General features: G+C 34.3%; 2 protein-coding genes across 2 annotated transcripts; both read right to left on the bottom strand.

The window, feature by feature from the left end:
* Position 1: 1 nt before the first annotated feature.
* On the bottom strand, positions 2 to 940 carry LOC114637444 (olfactory receptor 5D13-like; the record flags this gene model as incomplete). The annotated part of the gene is made up of 1 exon (XM_028785665.1): positions 2 to 940. A coding segment is annotated over one exon (939 nt), but the record flags the coding sequence as incomplete, so codon positions are not given.
* Positions 941 to 11,322: 10,382 nt separating this feature from the next.
* LOC114637443 (olfactory receptor 5D13-like) lies at positions 11,323 to 13,798 on the bottom strand. Its single transcript, XM_028785664.1, has 2 exons — positions 13,706 to 13,798; positions 11,323 to 12,282 (listed from the first exon to the last, which is right to left on the bottom strand). The coding sequence occupies exons 1-2, from the start codon at positions 13,796 to 13,798 to the stop codon at positions 11,323 to 11,325; spliced, it is 1,053 nt and encodes a 350-aa protein (XP_028641497.1).
* Positions 13,799 to 16,871: the final 3,073 nt, after the last annotated feature.

Here is a 16,871-nt window from a genome sequence, read left to right as displayed (position 1 = left end):
TTTACGATGTCAAAGATGAACACTTTAGTTTCTTAACTGCATCCTTCACATCCTTGTTCCTGAGACTGTATATAAGTGGGTTCAGCATGGGGATGATGACTGTATAGAAGACTGAAGCCACCTTGACCAGAAGCCAAGAACTTTTGGTCGTGGGAACACAGTAAAGACAGATGATGATGCTATGGAAAATAGTGATGGTAGTGAGATGGGAGGCACAGGTGGAGAAGACTTTGTAGCGCCCTCCAGTGGTAGGCATTTTCATGACAGTGATGACAATGAAAACATAAGAGGTGAGAATGATCATCAGACTGCTTAGCTCATTGAAAGTAGCTAAGATAAAAATGACCTTCTGACTAATGTAGGGGTCAGAGCAGGATACAGCAACAATGGCATCATGCTCACACACAAAGTTATTTATTAACTTGGTCCCACAGAAGACCAAAGTCCACATAATATGTATTAATACCGAAGAACAGATTATAGCCCAGGAATATGATGCAGCTACCAGGAACCAGCAGAGCTTCTGAGACATAGATATTGTATAGAGCAGAGGGTTACATACTGCCACAAACCTGTCATAGGCCATCACCGCCAACATGAATGTTTCTGTCGCCACAAATATGCATACAAAGAAGAATTGCATGACACAGCCTGTGAAGGAGATCCTTCTGTCTTCCACAATCAAGTTTTCTAAGAGCTTTGGTGTGACAACAGTGGAGTAACAGAAATCCACAAAGGAGAGATGACTAAGAAAAAAGTACATGGGAGTGTGGAGCTTAGGGCTGAGCCTGATGATGGCAATCATTCCAAGGTTCCCCAGCACAGTGACTATGTATGTGGTCAGGAACAGGAGGAACAGGGGCATCTGGAGGTGTGGGTATTCTGAGAAGCCCACAAGGATGAAAGTCACTGCTGAAGTCTGATTTTCATAAATACTATGGAAAAGAGAGGAAAGAGTGATGTAACAATTGGAGAAGTATTATTTTTAAGAAAGAATAGTGACAAAGACAAAAAGTTACTGAGCAGTTTGATTGGTCTTAAAAAATATGGCTTTAAAATAATAGGTTGTTTATTGTTTCAGATTTTTACTATAATATATATATGTAATGATATAAATCTTCAAATTAAAATATTGAATGAATAATTGTGTAAAAAGTATTCCAAATTTACAAAGTAAGATTTTAATTAATAAAAACGCTTCTACTTTCATAGAGACCAAGTACTATGAGAATGACCCCTATAACCAATCACTTACCTGAATTTGATGTATTTTGTAGTTCAGGTAACATAAGCCCAAAACATAGAATTAGTCCATTGCAATTTTTTAATGTTTGTAATTATAATGAACTGTTTTGAATATTAAAGGTTTATTCTTGAAGTACTGTTATGCTATTCATTGTAATGTTATGAGAAAAATATGGCTATGTTCTGTTTTGGGGAAATGGTCAAAAAGTAATAGTGAAAAGAATGTTTCTCATTCAATAAAATGTGTTTAGGCTATGAGTAACACAGATATAAAATCAACCAGAAGGCACACATACACCATTTTAACAGTTTTAAATGAAGTTTAAAGCATTGCCAGAATTAACTGTCAAAATGGAGGCTTCCTAAAATTGATGCCTAAAACTCTTAAATGTTTTATCCATTTCATTAATAGTAAAAAGAGTTTTCTATCAAACTTTGAAAGAAAAGCTGGACTGGAGAGATGCCTCAGTGTTCAAGACGCTTTCTGATCTTTGACAGGAACCAGTTCAGTTCTCAGGAACCATGCCCAGATTCTAAAATCTCCCCATAACTCAGTTCCAGGGATACCCTCTCCTGTCATGCATTGTCACTCTCACTCACCTAAAATGCATATTAATGAAAACACAAATACACATGTTGTGAAATAACAATATATAATGTCTTAAAAATGAAATAAGTCAGAAGGCAAACTTGTAATGAACTTTAAATAAAATGTACTATAGTATGTTATACAGGAGATAACAGCTTAAGTGGTAAAGATCTTGTGATAATCAGGCATCCTGAAAATTATACACAGATGTTCACACTTAAAAATAAAGTTTTGTTTTTGTTTTTGTTTTTTTTAAAGTCTCCCTGAACTATGATGTAGATGCTTCTGGGATTATTTAGAAACTAAATCAATGAAGGTAATTTCCTCTTTTCTTATATATCTGCATCACATTTTCAAATAATGCAACAGCTTCTGACTCAAATGAACAGCAGAAAACCACAAGCAACTCCTGGAAAATCCTCTGCAATACTCATCATGTTTCAACACAAGTACTACATTCTTGCCACATTTCCAAGTCATACCACTACCACTTGAAATACTCTATCAAATGCTATTCTTCTCCTTAAGCACAGAAGTCTGTGCAGTGAATAATACTGCTTTAAAAAGTCATCTGTCCCCATGATGAGAATAATGGACTGTCTGATCCCTGAATATGTTATTGAAATCACATTCTGTAAGGATCAGGAAACAGTATGGGAAAAGGAACAGAGCCCAAAGACAATTAGAAAGGGGCGGGGTAATGTTATCTTCATGGCATGGCATAGCTGTGGCAAACATAGTTACAGGTGTTTGTGTTCACTCCACAAAAATAGAAGCTGGCAATCTCATGGATCAGATAAGGGTTCATAGAACTCAATTTCCTGCATAATCCAGCAAATGTTCTATTCTATTGCAAATGAAATAATTATAAGTTAAATTTGTCTTGAATGGAAAATGTGTAAACTGTAGCATGATATACAGGAGGTGCAAAGTTTTAATAAATATCTCTGCTAAACAGGACACAGATATTTGTACACTAATGTACAAACTTAGGAAGAAAATAGAAAAAAATTTGTTTCACATGAACTATGCGGTAAATGCCACAGGATACTATCTAGACACTCAAAGAGAATAGCATCATTTTTCTAGATTCTCCTACACATTTTCATTATCCATTCATAGGATCACAATAGCTTCCAACACAGAGAAACAATATTGGAAAAACCACAGCAATTCTTGAACAGTCCACTGTAACAGACATCGGTTCTCAATGTCATCCCTACAGTCTTGCCTCATTTCACAAGCACATGCAAACTACTTAAAACATTCTACCAAAGGGTACATTCCTCCTTAAGAATAGACCTCATTGCAGTGAACAGTAGTGAATTAAGTAGTTCATGGATCCTCAAGACACTCAGAATAATGGACTGATGGCTATTTATCTCTGAACATGATAACATGCCTTGAAGGATCAGGAAACATTATGGAAGAAGAAACAGAAATACTGTAAGAAACACTGTAATTCAAGGTGAAAATAACATTTTCTGGGCACAGTACAGAAGTGGCAAGTATAGCTGAAGTTATTTGTACTGGTTCTGCACAAACTCAAGCTGTCAGTATTCATGGATTAGATAAAGGTTCATATAGTTCTACTTCTTGAAGAATTATGTATGGTTGTTGTATTCTGGGTTAAAGGTAATCACCTGCTTCAATTTGATTCAAAATAAGTAGTACATTAGTGTCCACTACATAGTTCTAAAATTGGATAAACAGATTATTATAAAATTAAATAAAATAGTAGAATGTGGAAACATAAATTTGTCCAAAGATTGACAGAGAGGAGATTGAGGTCAGAAAGGATAGGTGGGAGAGAGTAAACAAAGGCACTGTACATGCATGATATTGTCAAAGAAAAATCTTAACCAGTAAAAATATTTTATGTGACATTTTGAGGGTAATGTACATAAACATGCTAACCTGCCAATCATGACTGTAAGCACTGGGGGGGAGGGGTGGATGTGGGACCGGGATAACGTTTGAAATGTAAATAAATAAAATATCCAATAGAAAAAAAATTTCATTTTTTTCTTTTAGAATGAAACATGAAGTCTACATTGTTCTGATCTTTGAAACCACCAGACTCAACATATTCATTCTTTTTAAACCATGGAATATTTCACACCTTGTTATAACTAACATATTTAATTTAATAAGAGGCATTTAGTTTTCTCATGTTTCTCAATATCCTCATGCATTATTGAATCATTCTCTGTGATAGATATTACACAGTATATTTGTCTCTTCCATACATAATCCACCAAAATGTTTGCCAGTTCTATACTAGCACAAAATATTGGTTTTTCTATTTTAGTTTTCTGATACCAGCTTGTTAATAGCCCAGACTGTCCTTCAAATAACTATGTAGTCACACTTTGCCACAAATTTAGAACTCAATCAAGAATGAAATTTTAATCCTGATATTCTAGTCTCAACTTTCCAAATGCTGAAATTATATGTCTATGACACCATATTTTACTTCAAATTCTAGTTTTATTTAAAAAAACAAAACAAAACAAAAAACAAAAAAACCTGTGGTTCTCACTTACCTGAACAGAGTTATGATACCTTAGATTTTATTATTATTTCAAGATGTTTCTTTCCTTGATTGATACACAGAAAACATCAATTCTTCATTGAAGAAGAAAACTGGATTTAAGCTTTTAGAGGACCCAGACATTTGAATTTCCATTGTAAAGAACACTATGGCCTCATTTTCTCATGCGAATGAAATAACAGAACAGAGTCAACTCACCTAAATACAGAGGGTTCTGAATGATGCATTTACTCAAGAATTCTTTGTTAAGATTAATGAGGTAAGATACCTTCTTGCTTACTAGTTATAAACAATAGATACAGCCCTGGAAGAATGTCCATGTGTAGTCTATTTAGTGGGTGTTTAAATGAAGTTTAGCCACTGTCTATGACAAACACAAAATACCACCAGAACATCACATTTAAAAATTAAACACTGGTTCTAAATTTGGAATATATATGTCCTCAAGGGATTGGGAACCAGGAGATTAGAGGTTTTCACTGAATAATTATCTAGGAGAATAAAATATGAACAATTATAGGTAACAGAGTCCTATGTGATTGTGTGTTACATACAAAAACCCCTGGGGTATTTAAGCAATCAACTGTATTCTGTAATCATAATGAATAATGATAAAGTGTATATGCAGTATATATTCATGAATATATATAATGTTTGCACATATGAGTACGTATATGTAATCAAATATATATATATATATATATATATATATATATATATATATATATATATATTTATTTTATTGGATATGACTAAAAAATTATATAAGGAAAAGAGGTCATAAAAGTAGTTTAGGGGAAATTGTTTTATATATATATATATATATTAAACATGCTTATCATATCAAGAACTATGTACTGATTTGATGTATATCCCATCAAAATCACAACACAATTTTTTACAAACCTTGTAGATGCTCTTCTGTTTCCTATGATAAATACCAACAACAAAAAACAACAACAGAGGAAACAAAACAGTACTCAAAAACAATATTAGGACAGCTAAAACAATCATAAATAATCAAAGAACTGCTGGACGCATCCCCTTCCTGAATATATATGAATTCCATATATTTATGATGCCTGTGCACCTTAGATATACCGGATAGCCAAGGATATCTTGAGATTCTGTGGAACTTGAGTGTCAAGTAGCTGAGAGTACTGGGTAGAAAAAAAATGGATATGTTTCCATTGTAAAGAACACTATGACTTTATTTTCTCTTGCAAATGTAATAACAGAACTACATTTTGCTCTCCTGTACTTGTGTGTTTGCTGTTCTCTAAAATTATCTTATAACATTTCCTGCAAATATGTAAACAGGAGGACTCAACAAATGTCAAATTCTCTAAAAACATAATCCAATGCATTTTTAAAGTTTTAATTTTTTATTTGTATGAGTGTTTTGGTGCATATATGCCTGTGCACCCTAGATATGCCTGGTAGCCAAATATGTAGAGATTCTGTGGAACTGGAATGACATGTAACTGTGAGTACTGGGTAGAAGCTTTGATTTGAATATAGGACCTCTGCAAAGCAACTAGTGCTTTTTTTTAATCACTTAGCCTTCCATCCACTATTTTATGCTTGTATATGTCTTAGGGGTAATGAATGTACAGTTGAGGATGCCCTCACTGGCCAACAGAATCTTATGCTGGAGTTGTAGAAATAGATATGGATCTATTGGAAGAGCAGGATGTGTATTCAAACACAGAGTCTTCTATCTTGTGCCATCATCTCAGTATTAAATCTGACTACAAAATAATATCCTGCAGATTTTATTACTGTATCTCTATAGTACAACTTTAAGTCAGGAGTAGTGATGGCTCCAAAAGTTCTTTGACTGTTCATGATTGTTTTAGCTCTCCTGATATTGTTGTGTTCTGTTTTATTTCCTTTTTTGTTGTTTTTGTTGCATTTTCATATGAAGTTGAAGAGTATCCTTATAATGTCTGTAAAAAGTTATGCTTATATTTTGATTGGAAATACATTAAATATTACACTGTTTTTGGTTTAACGGAAATTTTTATGGTTTATCATTTTACTACATTTATCACACTAATATGTATGGGAGACCTTTCTATTTTCTGATATCTATTTCAATTGCTTACTTTAAAACATGAAGTTTTTATCATACAAGTCTTTCAACTGCTTGGTTAGATTTACCATAACATTTATTATATTATTTTAAGCTACTGCAAAAGGTATCATTTGACTTCTTTCTCAATCCATTATTCAATTGTATACAAATTTGGTGTCTTAGAACTTTCCATCACTGTGACAAGACACCTATGACAAAGTAACTCTTATTAAGAACAATATTTACTTGGGGCTGGCTTATACGTTCTCAGGTTCAGTCTATTGTCCATTATCATCATGGCAGGAAGCATGTCAGTATCTAGACAAGCATGGTGCTAGAGAAGCCCAGAGTTCTACAACTTGAACCACAGGCCAACAAGAGAAGACTGGCTCCCAGGCAGCTAGGAAGAGGTCTCTCAAATCCCACACCCACAGTCTCCCAGTGATATATTTCTTCCAACATGGCCATACCTCCTAATAGTGCCACTCTCTGGGCCAAGTCTATTCCAACCACCATCAATGACTACAGATCACACATTTGAAGTTATGTTATTTTCTTCTTAATAAAGAAGCCATTTCCTTCTTGTTCTTCCTAGTGTTCCACTACCACAAATATTTTAGGAAAAAAACTGACAATGATATTCAAAAATGAAGTAAGGTATTATAAAGTTAATTCATGATTCAGCAGAGTGCTGTGGTATATCTAAAAGCATATAGAAAATTTCTAATTGTCATTTTTTGTAAAACATAGTGTTTTAAATGTGTAAAACACATTGTTTTAAAGTAAGACATATGTCATTATATAGGATGTTGGTGATAGTTGAATGGATTGTGCAGGGAGTTAAAAAGGGATCGCGAAATTATGTTGAAAATAAGAAGGAATCGGTAGAATTAAAATTCAAAAAGAGAATTTAATTTGCTGTTAATGTGATCAAAATATATTATGTTCATGCACAAAATAACATAAGACAGCCCAAAACTATATGTAATACATGCCAATAAGATATTAAGTATAGCTTAATTAACTTAAAATAAATGTAAGAAGATAGATATTACTAGTATTAAATAAGTAAAATATATGCATCATCATTCCTATATTATATTATAATATAAAGATCTTGTTTTATATTTTCAAACACCAATAAATATATTTTGTTGAAACATTGCAATTACAAACAATTTTGTTTTAGTTCTTCAAAATTTTTATTTTTATCTACATATTCACATTCTAAGCCCTCACTCCCTAACAGTTGCAGATATGACAGGATTCTAAGTTGTTTTCGATAGTCTTATAAAACACCGACAAATAAAAAGAAATAAAGAAAGAAAAAGAAAAAAAAAACAAGTTGCACATGGAAAGGGTCTATTTAGCTTACTTCCATTTTACAGTCCATCAATAAAGGAAGTCAAGGGACAAACTTAAACAGGAACCTAGAGGCAAGGACTGACTCAGGCCAAAGAGAAATGGTGATTACTGACATTCTTAGCCTGCTCTCTTATACAAATCAATACCACATGACCAGATATACCTTCACCCACAGAGGGTTGAGGATCCTTTCACATAAATCAGTCAAGGGTAGAGCTCATAATACTTTCCCTCAAGCACAATTAAAGAATGAAAGTTCAAATATTGGGCTAGCATTGTGCAAATAGCCACAGATGCCTTATGCTTGTGAATGGAAAGTCTACATTATGTTCAGAAAGCACAGTTTTACAACATTCTTCTCAAAACTTCTCTCTCTTACATTCTTTCTGCACTTCTTCCACAATATTCCTTGAGCTTTGGAAAGGATGATGTTCTATTTAGTGATGAACAGTCCATAGTCACATTGTCTACATTTACACCTACAATCTGCTTCTGCTATATCTATTACCAACAACAACAACAACAAACCTTCACTGATACAAGCTGTGAGCAGCACTAATCTACAGGAATAAAAATAGCTGCTTAAAATGCAGCATGGCATCATATGTATGTATCCAAGACGGCAGTACTATTCTTTTCTTTGGCTTATGACATAGCCAATCAAATGCTGCTGACACTATATACAATATTTTACACACACACGTGTGCACAAACACACACACACACACACAACACAACACACAGAGAAACAGTTATATATTGGTTATTTAGGAAGACAAAATATTTCACAATGGAACAGACTATTGGTTTCCACCAGAATTTCATCTGCTTCCAAACAGAACTACCTTGATTAAAATTGTAAGAGTCATGCTCACTTCTACTACTGGATATGTTTTTCTAGAAAAATTGTTTTGTACCTCATGTGTACGATCCCTAGTGAATTTTCTCATTATCAGCTTAGATAGATCCTTTCTGTACTCTGAAAAATAGCCAGCATATGGACAGTACCTGTTAACAGACAGCTTGGTTTTTCACTGCCATACAGACCAAGTGTTTGGTATCTTTAGCAACAGCATTCTAAGAACATCTGATGTAAAACAATAGTCTGTTCTATTGTGGGACCCTTTTTGTATAGATAAACACAGTAAATATTTTTATCTTTTCCCTTGCACCTTTAAGAAATTGTTAGTTCACTTTTTATGACCCTTGTTTAATGGTTTTACAACCTCTTGGAATGAGTAGTAGATGTCTGCTTGCTTTCTCAGGAAAAATTACCTCATGACACTTGAAGACAGTCAGAGTTCTCATTGCAGATTTGATTATCAGAGAGAAATTAAAAGCTGTCCTATTATAATAGAGCTTAATAATTGCTAATATACTTTTAAGAATTCTTATAGGATTGTCATTAAGAATTAAAAGTCATATAATAGTTTATATAGAATCACAAGACTATACTTTGTTGTTCTGCAGAATTCTGCCCACAAGTGTGGACTCAGCTCTGGGAATTGTTATCTATATTTAATAATAACAGAAAAGGCATATTAATAGCAAGACTCTTTCCTAAAATGAAATTCTTCTGGGCCTTGACTACAGGAGTGTTGGGAGCCGACTCTTAGCCGAAAGTGGCTATCATCTTTACAGCCATCTCGAGCCATATACCCTGACAAGAGACTTGTTTCAACAGCCTGCAATAGCTGAGCGCACTCTGATAAACATCTTGTTACACTGTTTAGTGCCCCCAGCTGCCAGGTGCTCCTGGTATCCATGGCTACAAGGCACGTGATGTAGTGGCTTCAGTTGAGATTGTGCACGAGGGCAAGTCACGTGGTAAAGGGTATAAATACCCAGGATTTCCCTTCTAAAAAAGTAGAGCAGTAGGGGAGTAGAGGAGTAGAGGAGTCGAGGAGGTAGAGGTAGAAAGTAGGAGGTAGTAGGAAGTAGGAAGTAGAGGAAGGAGAGAGAAAGTGAGAGGTGTCAGGAGACTGAAGGAGTGAGAATATAGTAAGAAGATAGGAGAATAAAGAAGACTTGAAGAGACTCCACCGGACTCTGGCTTGTATCTATCTTTTGCGTCTCTCGCCCCTTTTTTCCCCTTCCTCCGTCCCCATGTTCTCTCTTGCTAGACCCTGACCTGCCGACCGGAGCAGCAGAACCGGCCGGCCTTTACAAAGTAACAGAACCTGACGGCCGTTACAAAAGAAACGGCAGTTACAAGGAGCAAATAAATGTGTAGTAGATTTTAGTCAAAGGCAGACCCATCTCAGGAAGATCACCTGCTAGTCTTTAGCTTCTAGGCTACTGGCAGTCAGTAATTTCAAAAGTTTACAAAAATCATTGAACACTGTCATTTCTATGTTATATATTAATATGATTATCAATAAAATGATTAAAGAAATAAGTGTATTTCATAAATAATAAAATGCTTTCAACTTAATGATTCACTTCACATTCTACTCTGAGTTGCTGGTTCAAATCTCTGCAGTATTACGAGTTGTGGGTAATATTCTTACATTATCCCTAATATTAAGTACTAAAATAATTCACAAAAGCCTAACGGGAAATCGGTCTATGCTTTTAGGATATATTTCATTGATTAATATTAATCTCCATCCAACAAAACCAGTAGCCCCATGGCTCAAAGAAGAACCAATACTGAAGAATATTATCAAAATAGCCCCATATAATAAGCCAACCTGCTCAAAAGTCAATGTGAAAGAAACCTCAGAAATTTGCTACTAATGTATTACTGGTCTGTTAATATTCTTGTTCAGTATTGTTTGCTTTTATCAGAGAATAAAACATGCAAATTTGTTCTAGTTATATCAACATGGTGGCTGTTACATTTTACTGGCTAGAAATGATCTAAACTTCCATAAAGACTTATGAGAAATTATTCAAATAAAAATATCTATAAGAAAGTACAGAGATAAAGCTACATATGAATATTGAAAAAATGTAAAATTTATGTGGGTTAAGATACATTTTTGTTCGCAAGTACCTATACAAATTATATAAAATATAATTTACCTATGAGAGTTTCAAAACTCTGTAAGAGAAAAAAAGTGTGTATAGTCATCACTATGATTTTAAGTTTATTAAAGTAGAAGATTTTCATGCAAAAATAGCCCATATAGTTCACTGTAAAAAGTATTGCTCATAACCAATAATTCATATTCAATAGTTTTCAAGCTCAAACTTCAGAAATTTTCTTGGTTAAATTATTCTTACCATCTAAAATATTTTTATGTATAAATTATAATAAAATCTTCCTCAACACCTAAATATTTTCATTAAAATAACTGCATGACATTTTAATTTCAATACTAGGTGCATCAACTTATAACACCATTTATAGTTTACAAGTTGTAATCCTAAATACGGGAATGTGATAACACTGTAATGTTTGAAAAAAAACTGAAAAATAGACCTATTTGCTTTGCAAAATGAGAACAGCCCACTAAAATAAATACTTAACTGTTGAGAGAATACATTTTATGATGACAAAGATGAGCACATTAGTTTCTTAACTGCATCCTTCACATCCTTGTTCCTGAGACTGTATATAAGTGGGTTCAGCATGGGGATGATGACTGTATAGAAGACTGAAGCCACCTTGACCAGAAGCCAAGAACTTTTGGTCGTGGGAACACAGTAAAGACAGATGATAATGCTATGGAAAATAGTGATGGTAGTGAGATGGGAGGCACAGGTGGAGAAGACTTTGTAGCGCCCTCCAGTGGTAGGCATTTTCATGACAGTGATGACAATGAAAACATAAGAGGTGAGAATGATCATCAGACTGCTTAGCTCATTGAAAGTAGCAAAGATGAAAATGACCTTCTGACTAATGTAGGGGTCAGAGCAGGATACAGCAACAATGGCATCATGCTCACACACAAAGTTATTTATTAACTTGGTCCCACAGAAGACCAAACTCAACATAAAATGTATAAATACAAAAGAACAGATTATACCCCAGGAATATGATGCAGCTATCAGGAACCAGCAGAGCTTCTGAGACATAGATATTGTATAAAGCAGAGGGTTACATACTGCCACAAACCTGTCATAGGCCATCACCGCCAACATGAATGTTTCTGTCACCACAAATATGCATGCAAAGAAGAATTGCATGACACAGCCTGTGAAGGAGATCCTTCTGTCTTCCACAATCAAGTTTTCTAAGAGCTTTGGTGTGACAACCGTGGAGTAACAGAAATCCACAAAGGAGAGATGAGTAAGAAAAAAGTACATGGGAGTGTGGAGCTTAGGGCTGAGCCTGATGATGACGATCATGCTCAGGTTCCCCAGCACGGTGACTGTGTATATGGTCAGGAACAGGAGGAACAGGGGCATCTGGAGGTGTGGGTATTCTGAGAAGCCCACAAGGATGAAAGTCACTGCAGACGTCTGGTTTTCATAGATACTGTGGAAAAGAGAGGAAAGGGTTATCTATCTATTGAAGAAGTATTATTTTTAAGAGAGAATAGTGACAAAAGACAAAAAGTTACTGAGCAGTTTGATGGTTATTAAAGAATATGGCTTAAAAATAATAGATTGTTTATTGTTTCCAATTTTTAATATATATATATATTATGACATTATATATATATATACATATATGTATATATATATAATGTCATAAACCTTCAACCTAAAATATTGAAGGGATAATTGTTTCAAAAGAATTCCAAATTTACCAAGTAAGATTTTAATTCAAAAAAATGCTTTTACTTTCATAGACAGTAGGTCTTATGAGAATGACCTCTTTAATCAATCACTTGCATGAATTTGATATAATTTGCCGTTCAAGTAACATAAACCCAAGACATACTATACTACTACTAGTCCATGGCAATTTTTAATGTTTGTAGGTATAGTAAACTGTTTTGAGTATTAAAGTTTTATTCTTGAAGTACTGTTATGTTATTCATTATAATGTTATGAGAAAGATATTGCTGTCTTCTGTTTTGGGGAAATGGTCAAAAAGTGATAGTGAAAAGAAAATTTCTTTTTCAATAAAATGTGTTTAGGCTATGAGTAACACAGATATAAAATCAACTAGAACACACACACACACAAACACAAACACACACAATTTTAATAGTTTTAAATGAAGTTTAAAGCACTGTCAAAATAACTGCCCAAATGGAGGCTTCCTATAATTGATGCCTAAAACGCTTAAATGTTATTATCCATTTCTTCAATAGTAAAAAGATTTTTCTAACAAATTTGAAAGAAAAGTTTGGATTGCAGAGATGCCTCAGTGATCAAGACATTTTCTGATCTTTGACAGGAACCAGTTCAGTTCACAGCAACCATGCCCAGATTCTCAAATCTCCCCATAATTCAGTTCCAGGGACACCCTCTCCTGTCATGCATAGTCACTCTCACTCACCTAAAATGCATAGTAATGAAAACACAAATACACATGTTGTGAAATAACAATATATAATGTCTTAAAAATGAAATAAGTCAGAAGGCAAATTTGTAATGAACTTTAAGTAAAATGTACTATAGTATGTTATACAGGAGATAACAGCTTAAGTGGTAAAGATCTTGTGATAATCAGGCATCCTGAAAATTATACCCAGATGTTCACACTTAAAAATAAAGTTTTGGTTTTGTTTTTGTTTTTTTTAAAGTCTCCCTGAACTCTGGTGTAGATGCTTCTGGGATTATTTAGAAACTAAATCAATGAAGATAATTTCCTCTTCTCCTATATATTTGCATTACACTTTCAGATAATGCAACAGCTTCTGACTCAAATGAACAGCAGAAAACCACAAGCAACTCCTGGAAAATCCTCTGCAATACTCATCATGTTTCAACACAAGTACTACATTCTTGCCACATTTCCAAGGCATATCACTACCACTTGAAATACTCTATCAAATGCTACTCTTCTCCTTATGCACAGAAGTCTGTGCAGTGAATAATACTGCTTTAAAAAGTCATCTGTCCCCATGATGAGAATAATGAACTAAGTCTGATCCCTGAATATGTTATTGAAATCACATTCTGTAAGGATCAGGAAACAGTATGGGAAAAGGAACAGAGCCCAAAGACAATTAGAAAGGGGCGGGGTAATGTTATCTTCATGGCATGGCATAGCTGTGGCAAACATAGTTACGGGTGTTTGTGCTCACACCACACAAACCTGAAACTCATGGATCAAATAAGGGTTCATAGAACTGAATTTCCTGTGTAATCCAGCAAATGTTCTATTATATTGCAAAATTATTCATTGGCTTCACTTTGACACCAAACAATGAGCCCATTATGCTCCAGTGAATTGTTGCCACTCATTATTATATAAAAGATCTTAAGATCAGAAGGGCAGAAAACAAAACAAAGACAAAACAAAGAAAACACAAAACCTCAAAAACCCTCCAAGAAGGTAGAACAGAAACTTGTACAAAGGTGGTGATGATAGAGATAAGTCTATGATCAGAATTCCTGCATTAGTACAGTAAATAGCATGTACCATACCCATGTATAATATTGTAATACAATCACCTTAACCAGAAAAATTAGGTTATGTTACATTTTGAGATCAATGTATATAATTGCCAGGGGCCAGCCCAGGCGTGGTGAAAGATAGAAATCTTCTTTCTTCTTCTTGTAGATTCTTATTGAGGCATCCGAGGGGGGTGGAAGAGTGTCACCAAGGGGTTAAGACCTTCGGCCTTAAGAGATTTGGGGTAAGACTTTCGTCTTATGAGATATTTACGGTTGCTGTACAACAAAAAATTACTTATCTATACTAGAAAAGTTTATTTACTATGCTACTGTACCTGGCCTGCCCTCTGGTATCCACTGGCCAGAAACCTCAATTTCTGACACTTAATACCTCAGCACAAAAACAGCAGAGGATTAGGTAAATAGCCTTTCTACTCTTTCAGCAGGAACTGCTGGTCTTTGCTAGTCTAAGGTCGCAGGAAGAAAAAACACTTAGAGACATTATTATATAGTTTATTATTAAGTGTAAAAAGTTTCCTATGAAAACTATCTAAAAGGAAAAGTGGAAAGGTCCTAAGTGGGGAAAAGGAAAAAATTCTAAGGAAAAGATAGAAGTCTTCTTTCTTCTTCTTGTAGATTCTAATTGAGGCAGCCGAGGGGGGTTGGATGAGCGACAGTAGGAAGGGTAAGACCTTGGGCCTTAAGAGATTTGGGGTAAGACTTTTGTCTTATGAGATATTTAGGGTTGCTGTACAACCTAAAGATAGAATTTTTCCTATCTAAAGGAAAAATTCTCAGTGAAGAAATTCTAAGCAGGGAAAAAGGAAAGGAAGGGAAGAAGGGCTCCTAAGGAACTACTACATCTATGACTACTCTACTACGACTACTATTCTCTTTTTCTTTGTCTTCAGTATTCATGCATCTTTCAGAGTACATGGTCGCATGTTAAAAGTTCTTCACAAGTTCACACCAAAAACCAAATCATAAATTGAAATAGAAGTTTACAACACAGAATGTCTATATGCATATCCATTAGGCATAATTATCTGGCTAAGTATCCATCACCTGTCTAGCTTCACAGGTTCACTGCAGGTTTAAAACTATAACTAAGAAATTAGTGAAGTTTTGTATAGATAAACCCAGGCAATATTTTCTCTTCTGTCCTAGCACCTATAATAAATCATGAGTTCCCTTTTAGTGACCTTTGGTTAATTGTTTTACAACCTCTTGGAATGTGCTCTGAGCAGGAAAAAGTTTGTTTACTATCTAAGGACAATTAACTGATGACACTCAGGAGACTGGCAGAGTTCTCACTGCAGTTTGGACTATCAGAGAGGGACCTAATACCGGTCCCATTATAAAAGAGTTTAATAATCATTGGTATAATTTTAGGAATTTTTATAGGATCATCATTAAGACTTAAGAAGTCATCTATTTGTCTATATAGCGTCACTACAAGACAGTACATCTTTTTGGATCTGCAGAGATCTGCTCCAAAGGTGTGTGCTATTGCTTAGTGATTGTTACATATGTTTAATAATAATAATAATAGGAAAAGCATATTAATAGCAGGATGTTTCCGAAAATAAGTCCGCCACAGCCTTGCTGAATGGGACACACTTGTCGCAGATTATATAATAATTCAAGGCAAGCATTTCAGGATAATCACCTGCTAATTATTTGCTTGTCTGTCCCATTATGGCTCCAGACATATAGTCATGCTAGGCTGACAGTTGTGACTTTAAGGAATCCAAATGTTTGTGAATGAAACATAAAATATATATTGTTCTGACATTTTGCAGCCGTCAAGCTCTACACATTCAATATCATTATTACTGACACATTCTCAATTCCTGGAATATTTGATAACCTATTATATTGAACATATTCAATTAAAGAAATTGAGTTTTCTCTTTTCTCTATATTTCCAATGTCTCCATATTTCTCCAATTTCTCTCATGCACTATTGAATCACTTTTTTTTGAGGGGTATTACCAGTGTATTCTCCATATATACTCAAGCAAGATGTATCTATCTCTCTCTTACCAAAAAGTATTGATTTCTTTTAGTTTTTTTGTAAACCAGATCACAGTTTATTGCAAGTTACAACATAGTTAAGAATGGCTTTGAAATGTTGATCTTCTAGCCTCTACTGAGAGTATTTATTTATGCCATCATATTACCCTTAAAATCTTAGTTTTACAAAGAACATTGTTAATCTCACTTACCTCTAGAGAGTTATGACACATGAGATTTTATTATTTTTTGCTTTTTTTTGTCGTTGATTGCTGCACAGAAAATGTCCACAACAGAGTCATGAAGAAAGTATCAAAGAGTACTGGATATTCTTTCATAGGGAAGGAAGACAGATTTAAAGCTGTTGGAATTGACAAATTTGTCTTTCCATTGTAAAGAACAATAAGGTTCTCATTCTTTCCTTTAAATGAAACAACAGAACTCCATCAACTCACCTAAACACAGAAGGTCCCGAATGATACATTTACATAAAAAATTGTTTGTTAAGATTAATGAGCTACCAAAATCTTCTTGTTTACTAGTCAATCACAAGAAATACTCCT

The sequence above is a fragment of the Grammomys surdaster genome, unplaced genomic scaffold, assembly GCF_004785775.1.
Source record: "Grammomys surdaster isolate TR1022 unplaced genomic scaffold, NIH_TR_1.0 125284, whole genome shotgun sequence".
Classification (NCBI taxonomy): Eukaryota; Metazoa; Chordata; class Mammalia; order Rodentia; family Muridae; genus Grammomys; species Grammomys surdaster.
The sequence above is the reverse complement of the archived record's forward strand: the minus strand, read 5'-3'. Positions and strand labels throughout refer to the sequence as shown.

Coding starts and splice junctions, on each gene's coding strand:
- LOC114637443 (XM_028785664.1), bottom strand. CDS start 13,798: ATGGGGACAGATGACTTTTTAAAGCAGTATTATTCACTGCACAGACTT. Junction 12,283..13,705: donor TTGATAGAGTATTTCAAGTG/GTAGTGATATGC, acceptor TTCAATAGATAG/ATAACCCTTTCCTCTCTTTT.